At 41.2% G+C, this 12,346-nt stretch overlaps 1 protein-coding gene across 4 annotated transcripts in view; it reads right to left on the bottom strand.

Moving 5' to 3' along the window:
* KCTD1 (potassium channel tetramerization domain containing 1) overlaps positions 1-12,346 on the bottom strand; it is a 207,547-nt gene that overhangs the window by 16,747 nt on the left and 178,454 nt on the right. For all 4 annotated transcript variants that reach the window (XM_055235491.2, XM_055235510.2, XM_055235501.2 and 1 more), the window contains exon 3: positions 4,778-4,922. In XM_055235491.2, the coding sequence (XP_055091466.1) occupies positions 4,778-4,922 (145 nt within the window). The remainder of the gene's footprint in view (positions 1-4,777; positions 4,923-12,346) is intronic.

The following is a 12,346-nucleotide window of genomic DNA, read 5'->3' as shown; positions in this document are numbered from 1 at the left end:
AACACAGCATCTCTGTTATGTCTTACAACTGTATTCAAATCTATAATGATGTCAAATTTAAAAGTTGAATTTTTAAAAAGCATCTCATAGTTTCAATGCAGAGAACAAGTCAAAAAGGCATAAGAGTGGGAGAGGGGACACCAATTATGAAGCCACTCCAAGGAGTCCAGAGAGCTGCTGGGCCTTGGGCTAGGGAGGTGGGATGAGGGTAGTGGATTGATTTGCGATGCGTCCAGGAGGTTAAGATGACGGACGCACTGACAGATCACATGTGGGAGGCGAAGAAGAGGAAAAAGTCCAGAAGGACTGCAGGTTCCTGCCTTGAGCAAGTAGGTGGATTCTGGCATCTTTTACTGAGATAGGATACAAAGGAAGAGAAGCAGATTTTGTTCTTGGTGGTGGTGGCGGCAGAGGGGGAGGCAGGCAGAGTGAGCTCATTTTTGGGCATCTAAAGTTTAAAGAGCAAATGAACTATCCAGGCAGGGATTCTGGGTTGGCATTTGGAAATGCAATCACCTAAACATGAGGTGATTTTCATATTGTACTAACCAAACCTTCTCCTGATGAAATCCAGGCTATACATAACTTAGTGAAAAATATAATGAAATTCTATGGCAGTTTTTCCTTACTAGTATACATGACTGTAGCTGTGATAACTTGACTTCTTTTTTGACTTTATTTAAAAATTGTTATTTTATTATTTTAATGACTTAAGTCATATGTGAATGCCTACTCATTGTAAAAACTAATGATAAAATTCATACTAAAGCATACGGAACTAAAAGTGAAATATCCTCCCTCGCCCGTTTCCAACTCTACTGCCTTTCCTCTAGGAAAATACGGGAGAGTAAGAAATTGTTCCCCCACCTCTCCACATCATGCTTTGGCCCTTCTCTCTACATGAGCTTACTTACTCCCTAAAGTGGGAAAGGATCCAGAGCTGACTGGGGAGCGCCTGACGTTGGTGGCGCCAGGTTGGACTAGTGGCCAGTCGCTGCTGGAATCTGTGCCCTGAGCAGGGACCCAGCTTCCTGACTCCTCTTCCTGTCTCCACATGTGGCAAGCACCTGCTTTCTAGAACAGGCCTGGTTCTCTCCCTAGGTCTCTCTGTTTTACCTGCAGCTGCTGTGGGAAGCTGGCCTGCTCTCTTCAACTATGCTATTCATCAGCTGTGGCCTCGAAGACATGGGGCTGCTGTCTAAACCCAGTCAGTTCCCTTGATCACGTCTGAGAGTGTGTGACCCCAGGTGCAGACTGAGGGCTGGAGGTAGAGACTGCACTTTGGCCTTGGGCCTGCAGAGTGTTGTCTAATTCAGCTATTATCTGAGAGCCCTGTATAAAATTTTTGCCCAAATTAATAAAGTAGCATGGAGAAAAAGGCAGGAAAGAGGTTCAAAAGTTGTCATGCCAAGAAAAAACTGTATATACTATATTGAAAATTATCCTTGAAAAGCCTCTAGGAAGCTACCATATTAGAAATCGCTCCTTGGAATACCATGCAGCCATAAAAAGGAATGAGATCATGTCCTTGCAGGGATATGGATGAAGCTGGAAGCCGTTACCCTCAGCAAACTAACACAAGAACAGAAAACCAAACACTGCATGTTCTCACTTATAAGTGGGAGCTGAACAATGAGAACACATGGACAAAGGGAGGGGAACAACACACACTGGGGCCTGGGGGGAGGGAGAGCATCAGGATAAATAACTAATGCATACAGGGCTTAATACCTAGGTGATAGGTTGATAGGTGCAGCAAACCACCATAGCACATGTTTACCTATGTAACAAACCTGCACGTCCTGCACAAGCACCCCAGAACTTAAAATAAAATAATATAATAATAATAATAATAATAAAGAAATTGCTCCTCAATATGCTTCCTTTCCTGAGCTGGAAGAGATCACTACTGATGAAGCGGCTTTCACTTAGGAGCCATGTTGCACAAACCAAGCCTGCATGTCTTCAAACCCTGGAATCAAGCTCAGTGCAGTGAGATGCAAGCCATTGAGGGGGCCTTGGGAACTGCCCTTGGCTGGGAGCAGCGGGGTCCTGTGCCTTCCTCAGGCTCATTCCAGGGCTGCGGGAAGCTCATTCACTGGCTGCAGTTATTACACTCTCTCTATTTTCTTGCCAATTGCATATAGTTGCCACGTAAAATAAATGTGCACAGGATGCAACTCCTCTGTGCTCTCTTTTCCACTTGGCTAATAATCCTTGGCATGTGCCCCACTGTTCAAAATCCTGAAGGAGAAGATAAATAAGGGGCCCCTGAGCTTCTTATTAACTTGGGATCTACTCTTCTGGATCTTTTTCTATGCATTTATATATGCATACATACCTGATCTTTTACATAAGTAGAAACATACTATACATATGGTTCTGCAACTTAATATTTTCACTGAATCACGGAATTACGGGATTTTCCCCCCACATATCAACAGATATAGATCTACCACATCTTTTAAACTAGTCCATAGTATGGATAGTCTATAATATTTGTAACCATCTGCCAATGAACTTTCTTTTTTAGAAAGTCCAGTTTTTGTAATTATAAACATGACGATAATAAACATCCTATATACAAATATCTTTACAGATTTACCTGAATATTTCTAGCAGATCAAAGAGTATGTATATTTGAAACTTTAACATTTACTGCTGAATTGTCCTCCAAAAATGTTTAATGATTTTGACTTCCAACCACACTGTATGTTCCCTAACACTGTATATTATACATCTTTTTAATTTTTGCCAATCTAATGGATAAAAGGGAGTATCTCATTTTATTTTTATTTGATACAAAAGAAACTTTTCAAATGTTTATTGCCAATTTCTGTTTTTTTCTTTGGGAAAATTTTGTTCATAGCTAAAAAAATTTTTCCACTGGGTTGTTTGTATGTTTCTTATAGATTTTTAAGATAGATCTTTTATGATGGGTATTCATCTTTTGTTGCAAATGTTTCTTACAGTCTGACACTTGTCTTGTATTTGTATATGATGTCTTCAATTCAACTATTTTTTATAAAGGATAGCTTCTGGGTATGAAGTCTCACTTAGACAGGCCCCTTCTGCCTCACAATTATACTTTTAGAAATTTCTTTGTATTTTTTCATAATACTTTTATTGCCCTCGTTTTTGTATTTATTTCTGAAATTTTTGTGAATTTATGATGTAGGATAGGGCTCTGGCTTTACAATTCCCTCAAATGTCTCAGTGCTGATCATCTCAGTGCCTATTACTGACTATTGCTTTCTTTTCCTACTGATGTGAAATGCCACCTTTACAGTATGTCAAATTCCTATGTACCTGTACATCTATCTCTGGACCCTATTCTTCTCCATTGATTTGTATATTTCAGCGCTGTCAGAACGACACCTTTAAATTAATATAGCTCGAAAGTCTGTTTTGACGTTGATAGGACACATCCACCATTACCCACGTTTACCACCATTACTATGACCAGAAATACTTTTTTTTTTAGCTATCCTTACGCCTTTTTTCTTCTACACAAACTTTATAAATGGTTCAAATTTCATTTAGAAAAATCTATTACTTAAGTGGGTTTGCACTGACTATATAGAATAATTTGAGGATAACTGACAGCTTAACAATATTGAGGTTTCCCATCCAGGAACCTAGAATGTTCCTTCATTTATTCAACTCTTTTACACTTGTGTGTAGAGATCTGTGGTTTTCTTAATCAGCCTTTGCTTGTTTCTTGTTAGGTTTATTCCTAGGTGTTATAATTTTTGTTGTATATTTTTCTATTATAGCTTATGATTGGCTCTTGCTATTCTCTAAAAAGGCTATTGACTGGCTGGGTACAGTGGCTCATGCCTGTAATCCCAGCACTTTGGGAGGCTGAGGCAGGTGGATCACCTGAGGTCAGGAGTTTGAGACCAGCCTGCCCAACATGGTGAAACCCTGTCTCTACTAAAAATATGAAAAATTAGCTAGGCGTGGTCGTGGGCACCTGTAATCCCAGCTACTCGGGAGGCTGAGGCAGGACAATTGCTTGAACCCAGGAGGCAGAAGTTGCGGTGAGCCAAGATCACGCCACTGCACTCTAGCCTGGGTGACAAGAGCAAAACTCCATCTCAAAAAACAAACAAACACAAACAAACAAACAAACAAAAAAGCTATATATTGATCCTGAATTGAGCTGCTTTAATGAGTTCTTTGTAAGTTCGAATAGCATTAAGTTGACTCTTTAGAATCATCCATTTGAAGAAACATTATCAGCTGCAAAAGTTACATTTTCGTGAATTCCCTTCTAATATTAACACTTTCTATTTGTTCTCCTTGTCTGACTCCATTGCCTAGAGTTACCAGCACAATGTGGGCCATCTCAGCGTGAGTAACCTTAACACTTGTTACTAACTGTAAAGGGAATAATTCTAAAATTTTACTGTTCATGTTTGCTTTCGATTTCTGGGAGTGGGGAGGGGGAAGTCTTCATTAAGCTAAGGAGGTTTCCTTTTATTCTCTAGCTCTCTAAGACATATCAGAAATGAGCTTTGAATTTAATCAATTCCTTTTCACTTTGTTCAAGTGAATTATAATTCAATGCTTTAAATGAAAAGCGATCCTCTTTTAGTCATGTAGAAGTTTAATGACCATAACCACTATTTCATGAATAGTGAACCATGTCAAAGAGAACTCTGGCACCTTTCAAGTTGGTGTATGTTAATAATGTAGAACTAGAAATATTTTTTTGGAGCACATAAAAAAATCACATATTTATGCTATTGGTGATTTAACATGGATCCCTCACCTTGAAATCATCAGGAATGAGGAGTTTGGATGTTCGTAGAAAATTCAAGATATATCTGAACATCTGTCCATCTCTGTCAATGAAATAGTGCTGTTTGAGACTGTCCAAAACAATGGGCTCTGTACCATCAAAAAGTCTTCCGATTCTGTGATAGAAAAGAGGGAACAGTGAAGACAATTAGATCAATTGTTCGGCCACTAAGACTAAGAGGTGTCTTTTATCACTGTCAAAGGTAGCACTTTTGAAGATGGCAGTAGGGAAAAATTACAATTGTCTGTAAAGTGTTGGTCCCCGCTTGATAAATATCTCAGGACGAGACCATTCAAAATAGTCCTAGGCTTTGTCAAATAAATTCTTTTATTCACTGTCTTTCACCTGCAAAGAAAATGTTCCTGACATGGTGATTACGGCTAAGTGCTGTCACTGTAACGGAACATCTTTCCCCGTGTTACTTAAAACAAGCTTCTCTGCTACTTAAAAAATGTTATTGCTCCAAAGCATCTTTTAAACAGATTCTACTAAAAAAGAATTCTGTTTTTAAGAAATCATTTTCTGAGTTTTCCCCACCCATGAATCCCAAACTTTCTAAAAATAAGGCAAAGCCTATATGTTGACATCTACATTTAATTATATAAAAAAAAATAATTTAAAATATCACTCATCTAGGAGAATATGTTTTCCAATAACAATATACACTACAGTTTCTTAGGTCTCAGCAAAAAGCATTTTTAACAGCCAGGCATCATTACAAAAAAATATTTGGCCACCCCTAAAATATGACCTGTTCCGGAACATGAGTAGCTATGCTTAAAAACAAGGATCCACAATATGCTTTTCCCAATTTTGGAATGAACATTTGTATGGTGTGCTACAGTTAAAGTGTTTTGCATCTATCATCATTTATCCCATTAATAAAAGCTGAACCTATACACATTAGTATATATTCAGTTAATAGAAGGTGGTCATATCTATACTGTGAAAACATAGAGGGCTGGCTAATGACATGCAAGCATTTCATATCAGAGAATAGAATTTACAAACTAGAAATCGGTTGCTGTACCAAAAGGTACATTTTACTTTCATTAACATCGTGGGCAGGCAAACGGCTCAATTTTTTAATGAAAAGCTTTTGCTGATCTACTAACAAATCTCTCTCTGATTTGGAACAACATCATTTTGTTGCTCTGAAGATGATTTTGAAATTATACATTTTCTAATCATAGGTTGAAGTGGGGCAGGTGTAATGATAAATCAATAATTTCACCCCTCTTAAAATACAACAAACAAACAAGTAGGAAAGCTACTTCCCTCTCTCCCCCAAAAGAAAGGCATGTGAATTTTTATTTCAATAAAAAACTTTTAAAGATAATTTTAAAGCTCATGTTTTAAAATCATGTTTAAAAACTCATGTTACCTTACTCTGAAGGTAGTAAGTGCAAAGAGGAAAGCAAGTAATTATGGTAGGGTTATTTTCTAAAATTCAATAAATATTTTTGAGCTAGCATTTTATCCAACTTTCCATGAATTGCCTGTGATTATCCAGGGTGTGGATTACAACCTTTCTGGGATTCTTTCACTGCATGCCACCTAGTCATTCATTTCTCACTGACACATCAATCAAACAGTAGGCTTGAAACTAAAATATGCTTAGTCACTTACTTGTAGTGTTTCCAGGACAATTTGATACAGGACGAAAAAGAATGAGATTTGTTTGCCTATTATTAAAACATTTTACTCTTCACTCTTAATAACATGATAAATTTCCAGTTGACAGGGGAAGAAAAGGGCGCTATATTAAGTGCTTTCCAGATGCCTTGTACCATTCTTAGTACTTTATATATGTAACAAACCCATTATCTTCATTTTAAAGGTGAAGAAATAGGCTCGAAAAGATGATTAACTTGCCCAACTAGTTAAGCAGCATTGGGGGATTTGTGCACAGTCTGTCTGGTCCTAAAGGGGCCTCCCTTACAACAATCGGAGTGAAAAGAATTACCAATATCGAATGAAAGCTTATGGTCTAGAGTTTTATTTCTGCCATATATTTGTGGAGTGAGAATTTCACAATGAAATCCAAGCACCTATACTGAAATAAGTCAGTATCAGTGATCTTGTCACTTGTAAGAGAGGAAAAGTGGGTATTTTGTTCTTTTAAAAATCCTGTTTTTTAATTTTTAGATAAACCCTCATTTTCAGGTCTAGACTTGGATGTGCGCTTGCCCAGAATGAGTGACTCATAAACCTATGCGGAGTGAATGTGTAAAGGAACCAGGACTGAGGAGTACGGAATGAGAACGGGGTTTGGCTCGTTACTAGCTGTAATCTAGGTGAATCAACTTCTCTGTCTCCATTTTTTTTTAAATTAAGTCTCTTTGTTTTATAAATAACTTTAACTTTTTCTCAGGGATGATGAGGAAATCCAGTGTGCTCATGGTGAACTCAAAAAATGCACAGCAATAGAAAGTATTCCAAGCCAGCCAACAAAAATTTCTATAAAAGCAGCTCTTAAAAGACTGCAAGTGCTAAGGCACAGGATTTGAGGAGAAAAAGGAACAATCCTGGAAGTGCATTGTTTATAGACCTTTCTAAAAATAGGAGAGAAGTGTCATTTAAATGGTTTTTAAGATGCAAAAACCAAGAACAAAAAACAACCTCGGGTGTGGATGCAATGAGGCATCTTCACTTCCAATGTAGTTAAAATAGAAAACAGCTGCAAAGAGAAGAGCAGGAGGGAGATCTGCAGCCAGCACTAGCAGAGCTGGCCCCACGAGTAACCTAGAGGCCGCCTGGGCGTCCGGGCAGGAGAGACAGTGGGGAGAAGTGGACTCTTCAGGCGGCCTCCACCAAGACCAGAGGAGACGAAAAGCTGAGGAAGGCCTGGATTCCACCCAGCACAAGAGGAACCCTAGCCAGGGAATTTTTCTTATGAGGGGGTCCAGTCAAAGGGCAGCAAGAAAGGCCCAGGCCCTGTCTCGGGGGCCCCCTTGCCTGGTGAAACCGCAGGCCCCCCGCCAGGCCGTGGGAACGCTAGCGGCCAGCTCGGCCAGACCCGATGGAAGGGGCTGAAAAACGCGCGCTGCCAAAAGACGGCGTGGTCTCCGTGGGAGCAGAGCAGGCAAGGGGTGTGGAGAGAAAGGGGAAAGGGCTGGAAGGGAAGGGTGCTTGGGCTGCGGAGGCACAGGCCTGGAGGAGGTGAAAGCCTCTCAGAGAAGAAAACGTTCCCCATTGGAAGCAACAAACGTTGGGAGTAATAAAAAGAAACGCAGGGTTGCTGATTTCTGCCAACTTTAAAAGGAGGAACGTTGGAGTTGTGAAAACACGGTGGAGGGGGCATGTGGTGCCAAGGGTCGTAAAATGGCGTCCCTGGGTGGTTTTTGAGATTGGCAGGACTGTGCTGTGGAAAAGTATTGTTTGGCTAAGTAAATAATGGGGAAAATCGGCACAGGCTGTATTTCTTGTGGACATGTGAATGGAGTTACAAATCAAACTGCAGTGATTTGTAAACTCTGATGCCTGAAAACTATGTGGAACTCATTACAGTTTACTAACCTTGGAGAACATTCCTCTTTTCCAACTAGCCAAGACCAAGCTGGCTCCAGACGATGTATGGCTGGTTTTGGATTTTTTTTTTTTTTTTTTCACTCATTGAATCAAGTGGCAATGCTGAGAACGACTTTCTTCCACCAATTTCTTTTTGTTTTTTAAGGATGATCATTACTATTTTAACTAGTTTTTTTTACTTTTTAAAACATTTTATTTTGAACAATTTCAACTTATGCCAAAGCAGAGAAAATAATAGAATGAACCCCCATATGACCATCAACCAGCTTCAAAAGCTGTCAATTCCTGGTTAATTTTGTTTCAACTCTACCTCTATGCCTCATTCTCCTTTCCACTGGTTATTCTGAGGTAAATCTCAAACACTGTATTATTTTACTGTACATATTTTATTAACTAATAAGATTGGAAAGCTCACTCAAAATATGTTCACTTAAAAAAAAGTTCATTAAAAATGACAGATACTGAATTCCACTCTTAATATTAGCTTTTAATATTAGCACCCTGAGGCCTCACATGGTGGCTCATGCCTGTAATCCCAGCACTTTGGGAGGCCAAGGCGGGCAGATCCCAAGGTCAGGAGTTCAAGACGAGCCTGACCAACATGGTGAAACCCCATCTCTACTAAAAATACAAAAATTAGCCAGGCGTGGTGGCGCGCACCTGTAATCCCAGCTACTCGGGAGGCTGATACAGAGAATTGCTTGAACCCGGGAGATAGAGGTTGCAGTGAGCCAAGATCGTGTCACTGCACTCCAGCCTGGGCAACAGAGGGAGACTTAGTCTTAAAAAAAAAAAAATTAGCACTCTGTTGATTACTCCTGTTTATAGAGCAAATAATGCAAGACCTAATCTCTGAGGAAACCAAGCTCATTTGGTGGGAAGTGAGTCTGGTTCTCTCCACTCTCCCTGGCATCGTGTGCTGTCCACACTGTGCATTAAAGAATGGTCTTAAGTCAAAGAGAGTATGCGGCTAGGATCCTACATTTGGCTTAGCGTGAATCATTCATTAAGATTTTTTTCTTGTGTATTCATTCATTTTATGGACCTGATTTCTCTAATTTCCTGTGACTCAGGTTCTTAAGAATTTCTTTGTTTCTTGTGTAATCATTCAGTTACTCATTCACTCTTTCCACCAGTATTAGTGGGGGCTCACTATGCCAGATACAGGGGATGCAGTAGTAAATAAGCCAAAGTCATTGCTTTTGTGGAATTTAAGTCGTCGGGGCTGGGAGTGCGGGTCAAGTGCAGTGTGATCAAGTGTGTCACTGGGTATGCACAGTGGGCTCAGGAGGTGCACCTGGCTCACCTAACTCAATCTGGAGTTGGCAGGGAACAGAGAGAAAGCTCACTGGAGACCTGAAGGAGAAGAAGTTGGCCAGGTACAGCGGCGGGAGGTAAGGTTAGGTAAGCAGGAAGAGGGGTGGGGAAGATACAAAGACTTGTAGCCAAACCCTGCCATGGGATTACTCTCTGTTGGGGTGTAGTCAGGCTGGCTGAAAAATGAGGCTGAAGCAGCAGAAGCCAGATCGTAAAAAGCCATGTGAGCCGGGTCAAGGAGTTTAGATTTGGTCTCAAGGGCAATGGGGACAGGTGTCAGGCTATGTTGTCAGGGACAGTAAGTAAAAGAGCACATTTAGGAGTGAGACAGAGTCAAGATGCCACATCTGAAATCATGCCTTCTCACAGACACAGCTTCTGGCTTATCCAAATCCTGTCTGTTTTGCCTTGCTTTGACTATGCCATTTGCATAATGCAGTGGTTCTTAACCCTGGCTACACAGTGGCATCACCTGGGCAACTCTGAAAAAATAATGATGCTGGGCCCCCATCCCCAGCTATTCTGATGTAATTGGTTGGGAATGAAGCCCAGGCATCTGTATTTTTTTTTTAAACTCCCTAAGTCTCAACTGAGTTGAGAACCAGTGTAAAGGAGGTTGAGCAGAGAGATCAACGAGGAGGCAAGTCAACATCAATTGAGACCCTGTCATTCTGAAATGTCAGAGCATACTTTCTTAAACTGTGAAGGATCTCCAGGACAACCAAGTTCAACCTCTCATTTACAAATGGAGACACCGAGTCCCAAATATATAACACTCAAGGATGCATGGCTGGCTAGACACAGAGGTGGCTCCAGACCCCACCATGCTGCCCCTGTGGTGATTGGCACAATGGTCAAGTTCAAGCCCACGGGGGACAATGGCTCTAATGCCAGTTACTACTCATTGAATAGCATTATGTGCCAAAGAGTCAGCTGGCTGCTTTAAGGGTTTATATCTCGTTTAATCTTTAAAATGAGGTCAAGGAAATCATCGGTAGACTGAGAAGATACCCTACACTGAACTGAACCAAACCAAACTGAAACACCCCAAGACTTCTGAGGTTCCTTTCAAACTGCTGGTACAATCATAAAGAGGCCTAAGGAGGGATGGGAAAGAGGATTCTCAGGGCAACGGAAACCTCTGGGAAGAGTAGTACACATGAGGTTTCATCTCCATTTACCTTGCAGCTCTTGTTCCATTATGTGCTGTGTCCCTACACTTAATCCTGAAAACTCTTATGGGATTTGTCACTTTACAGCTAAGGAAGTTTAGCTTGAAGAGGCTGCCAACTCTGCCGAAGCTGACTTCTGGCTCCAGGCTCTATACCCCCCACCCTTCCCATGCTGTGCTGTCTAGGGCACCCCATGCCACCTCATGCACCAAGGCATGTAACTCGACACCAGTCCCGGCTTTACCCAGAGGCCAGCAGGTTAATCCTTTCAACTGTCCCCTGCGGTCCATGCATGGTAATTACAGAGGGAGGGCTCATCTGCATTGCTGCAGGATCGACCAACCCAGAGAGGGTGGAGACATCCTGCTCAGGGGTGAGGCTGGGGAAGGAAGTGCAAAGACAGATGGACCACAGGATGAGGACGGCGAGAAAAGGGAAGGGCCCCCATGGTTGGGCCCTTTTATCCATTTGGCTCTCCTTTGCCAATAAATGCCTTTTTTTCTCTATGTCTAGGCTTCCAAGCCATGGGAAATATGGTTTGGACTTTAGGAAAAGATTTCATTTAGTTTCTGGTCCAGAATTATTTTGCTGGCTAAGAGATTCAGAGGCTACTTACAAATGATATCTTTAGCATTTGGAGATATTTAATTACAAGAGTGATACCTGCTTATGTTGTCAACTGGAAAAGTATAGAGGGTGAAGGAGCAGCAAAACAGAAGAACAATCTGCTGTGAGCCCACCACTCAGCAGGGAATTACTTTAAAAAAATCTGATTTAAAGAATATTTTTCTGTCTTTTCTTTTTTCTTTTTGTTTGAGAGTGAGTCTCGCTCTGTCACCCAGGCTGGAGTGCAGTGGCATGATCTCGGCTCACTGCAACCTCTGCCTCCCGGGTCAAAGTGATTCTCCTGCCTCAGCCTCCCGAGTAGCTGGGATTACAGGCACCTGCCACCACGCCCGGCTAGTTTTTGTATTTTTAGTAGAGTTGGGGTTTCACCATGTTGGCCAGGCTGGTCTTGAACTCCTGACCTCAAGTAATCTGCCTACCACGGCCTCCCAAAGTACTGGGATTACAGGCATGAGCCACCACACCCAGCCTAATGAGTATTTTTCTATTGAACCATTTGGTTTTTGGAAGCACTTGTAGCTTCATACTTTTTTATGGCTACTAATTTGGATTCCCAACCAACATTTTTTCCTAATATCTGAAACCTAAGATAGATAAATCCAGGGTGGAGGCTGGGCGAAGGTGTGTAAGTTGTGTGCATGCACAACAGAGATGTGTGTGTGTGTGTGTGTGTATGTGAGAGGCATGTGCAGAGCTGACACTGCAGGTGCAACCTAAACTCAGGACAGCAGGAAGGGAAGGAGTCGTGGAGAGAGGAGATGTTGTTGCAACCAAAGGGTTCCTTTGCCTCCTTTCTGCTGAGATGAGAGAGGAATGAAACAAAGTGGGTGGAAGGGAAGGAAATGCTAGGTTAACATATGAAACCTTTGGAAAAATAGGGGCTCAATATTGT

This window comes from Symphalangus syndactylus, chromosome 1 (genome assembly GCF_028878055.3).
Source record: "Symphalangus syndactylus isolate Jambi chromosome 1, NHGRI_mSymSyn1-v2.1_pri, whole genome shotgun sequence".
Taxonomy (NCBI): domain Eukaryota; kingdom Metazoa; phylum Chordata; class Mammalia; order Primates; family Hylobatidae; genus Symphalangus; species Symphalangus syndactylus.
This window is presented reverse-complemented; position numbering and strand designations above follow the sequence as displayed.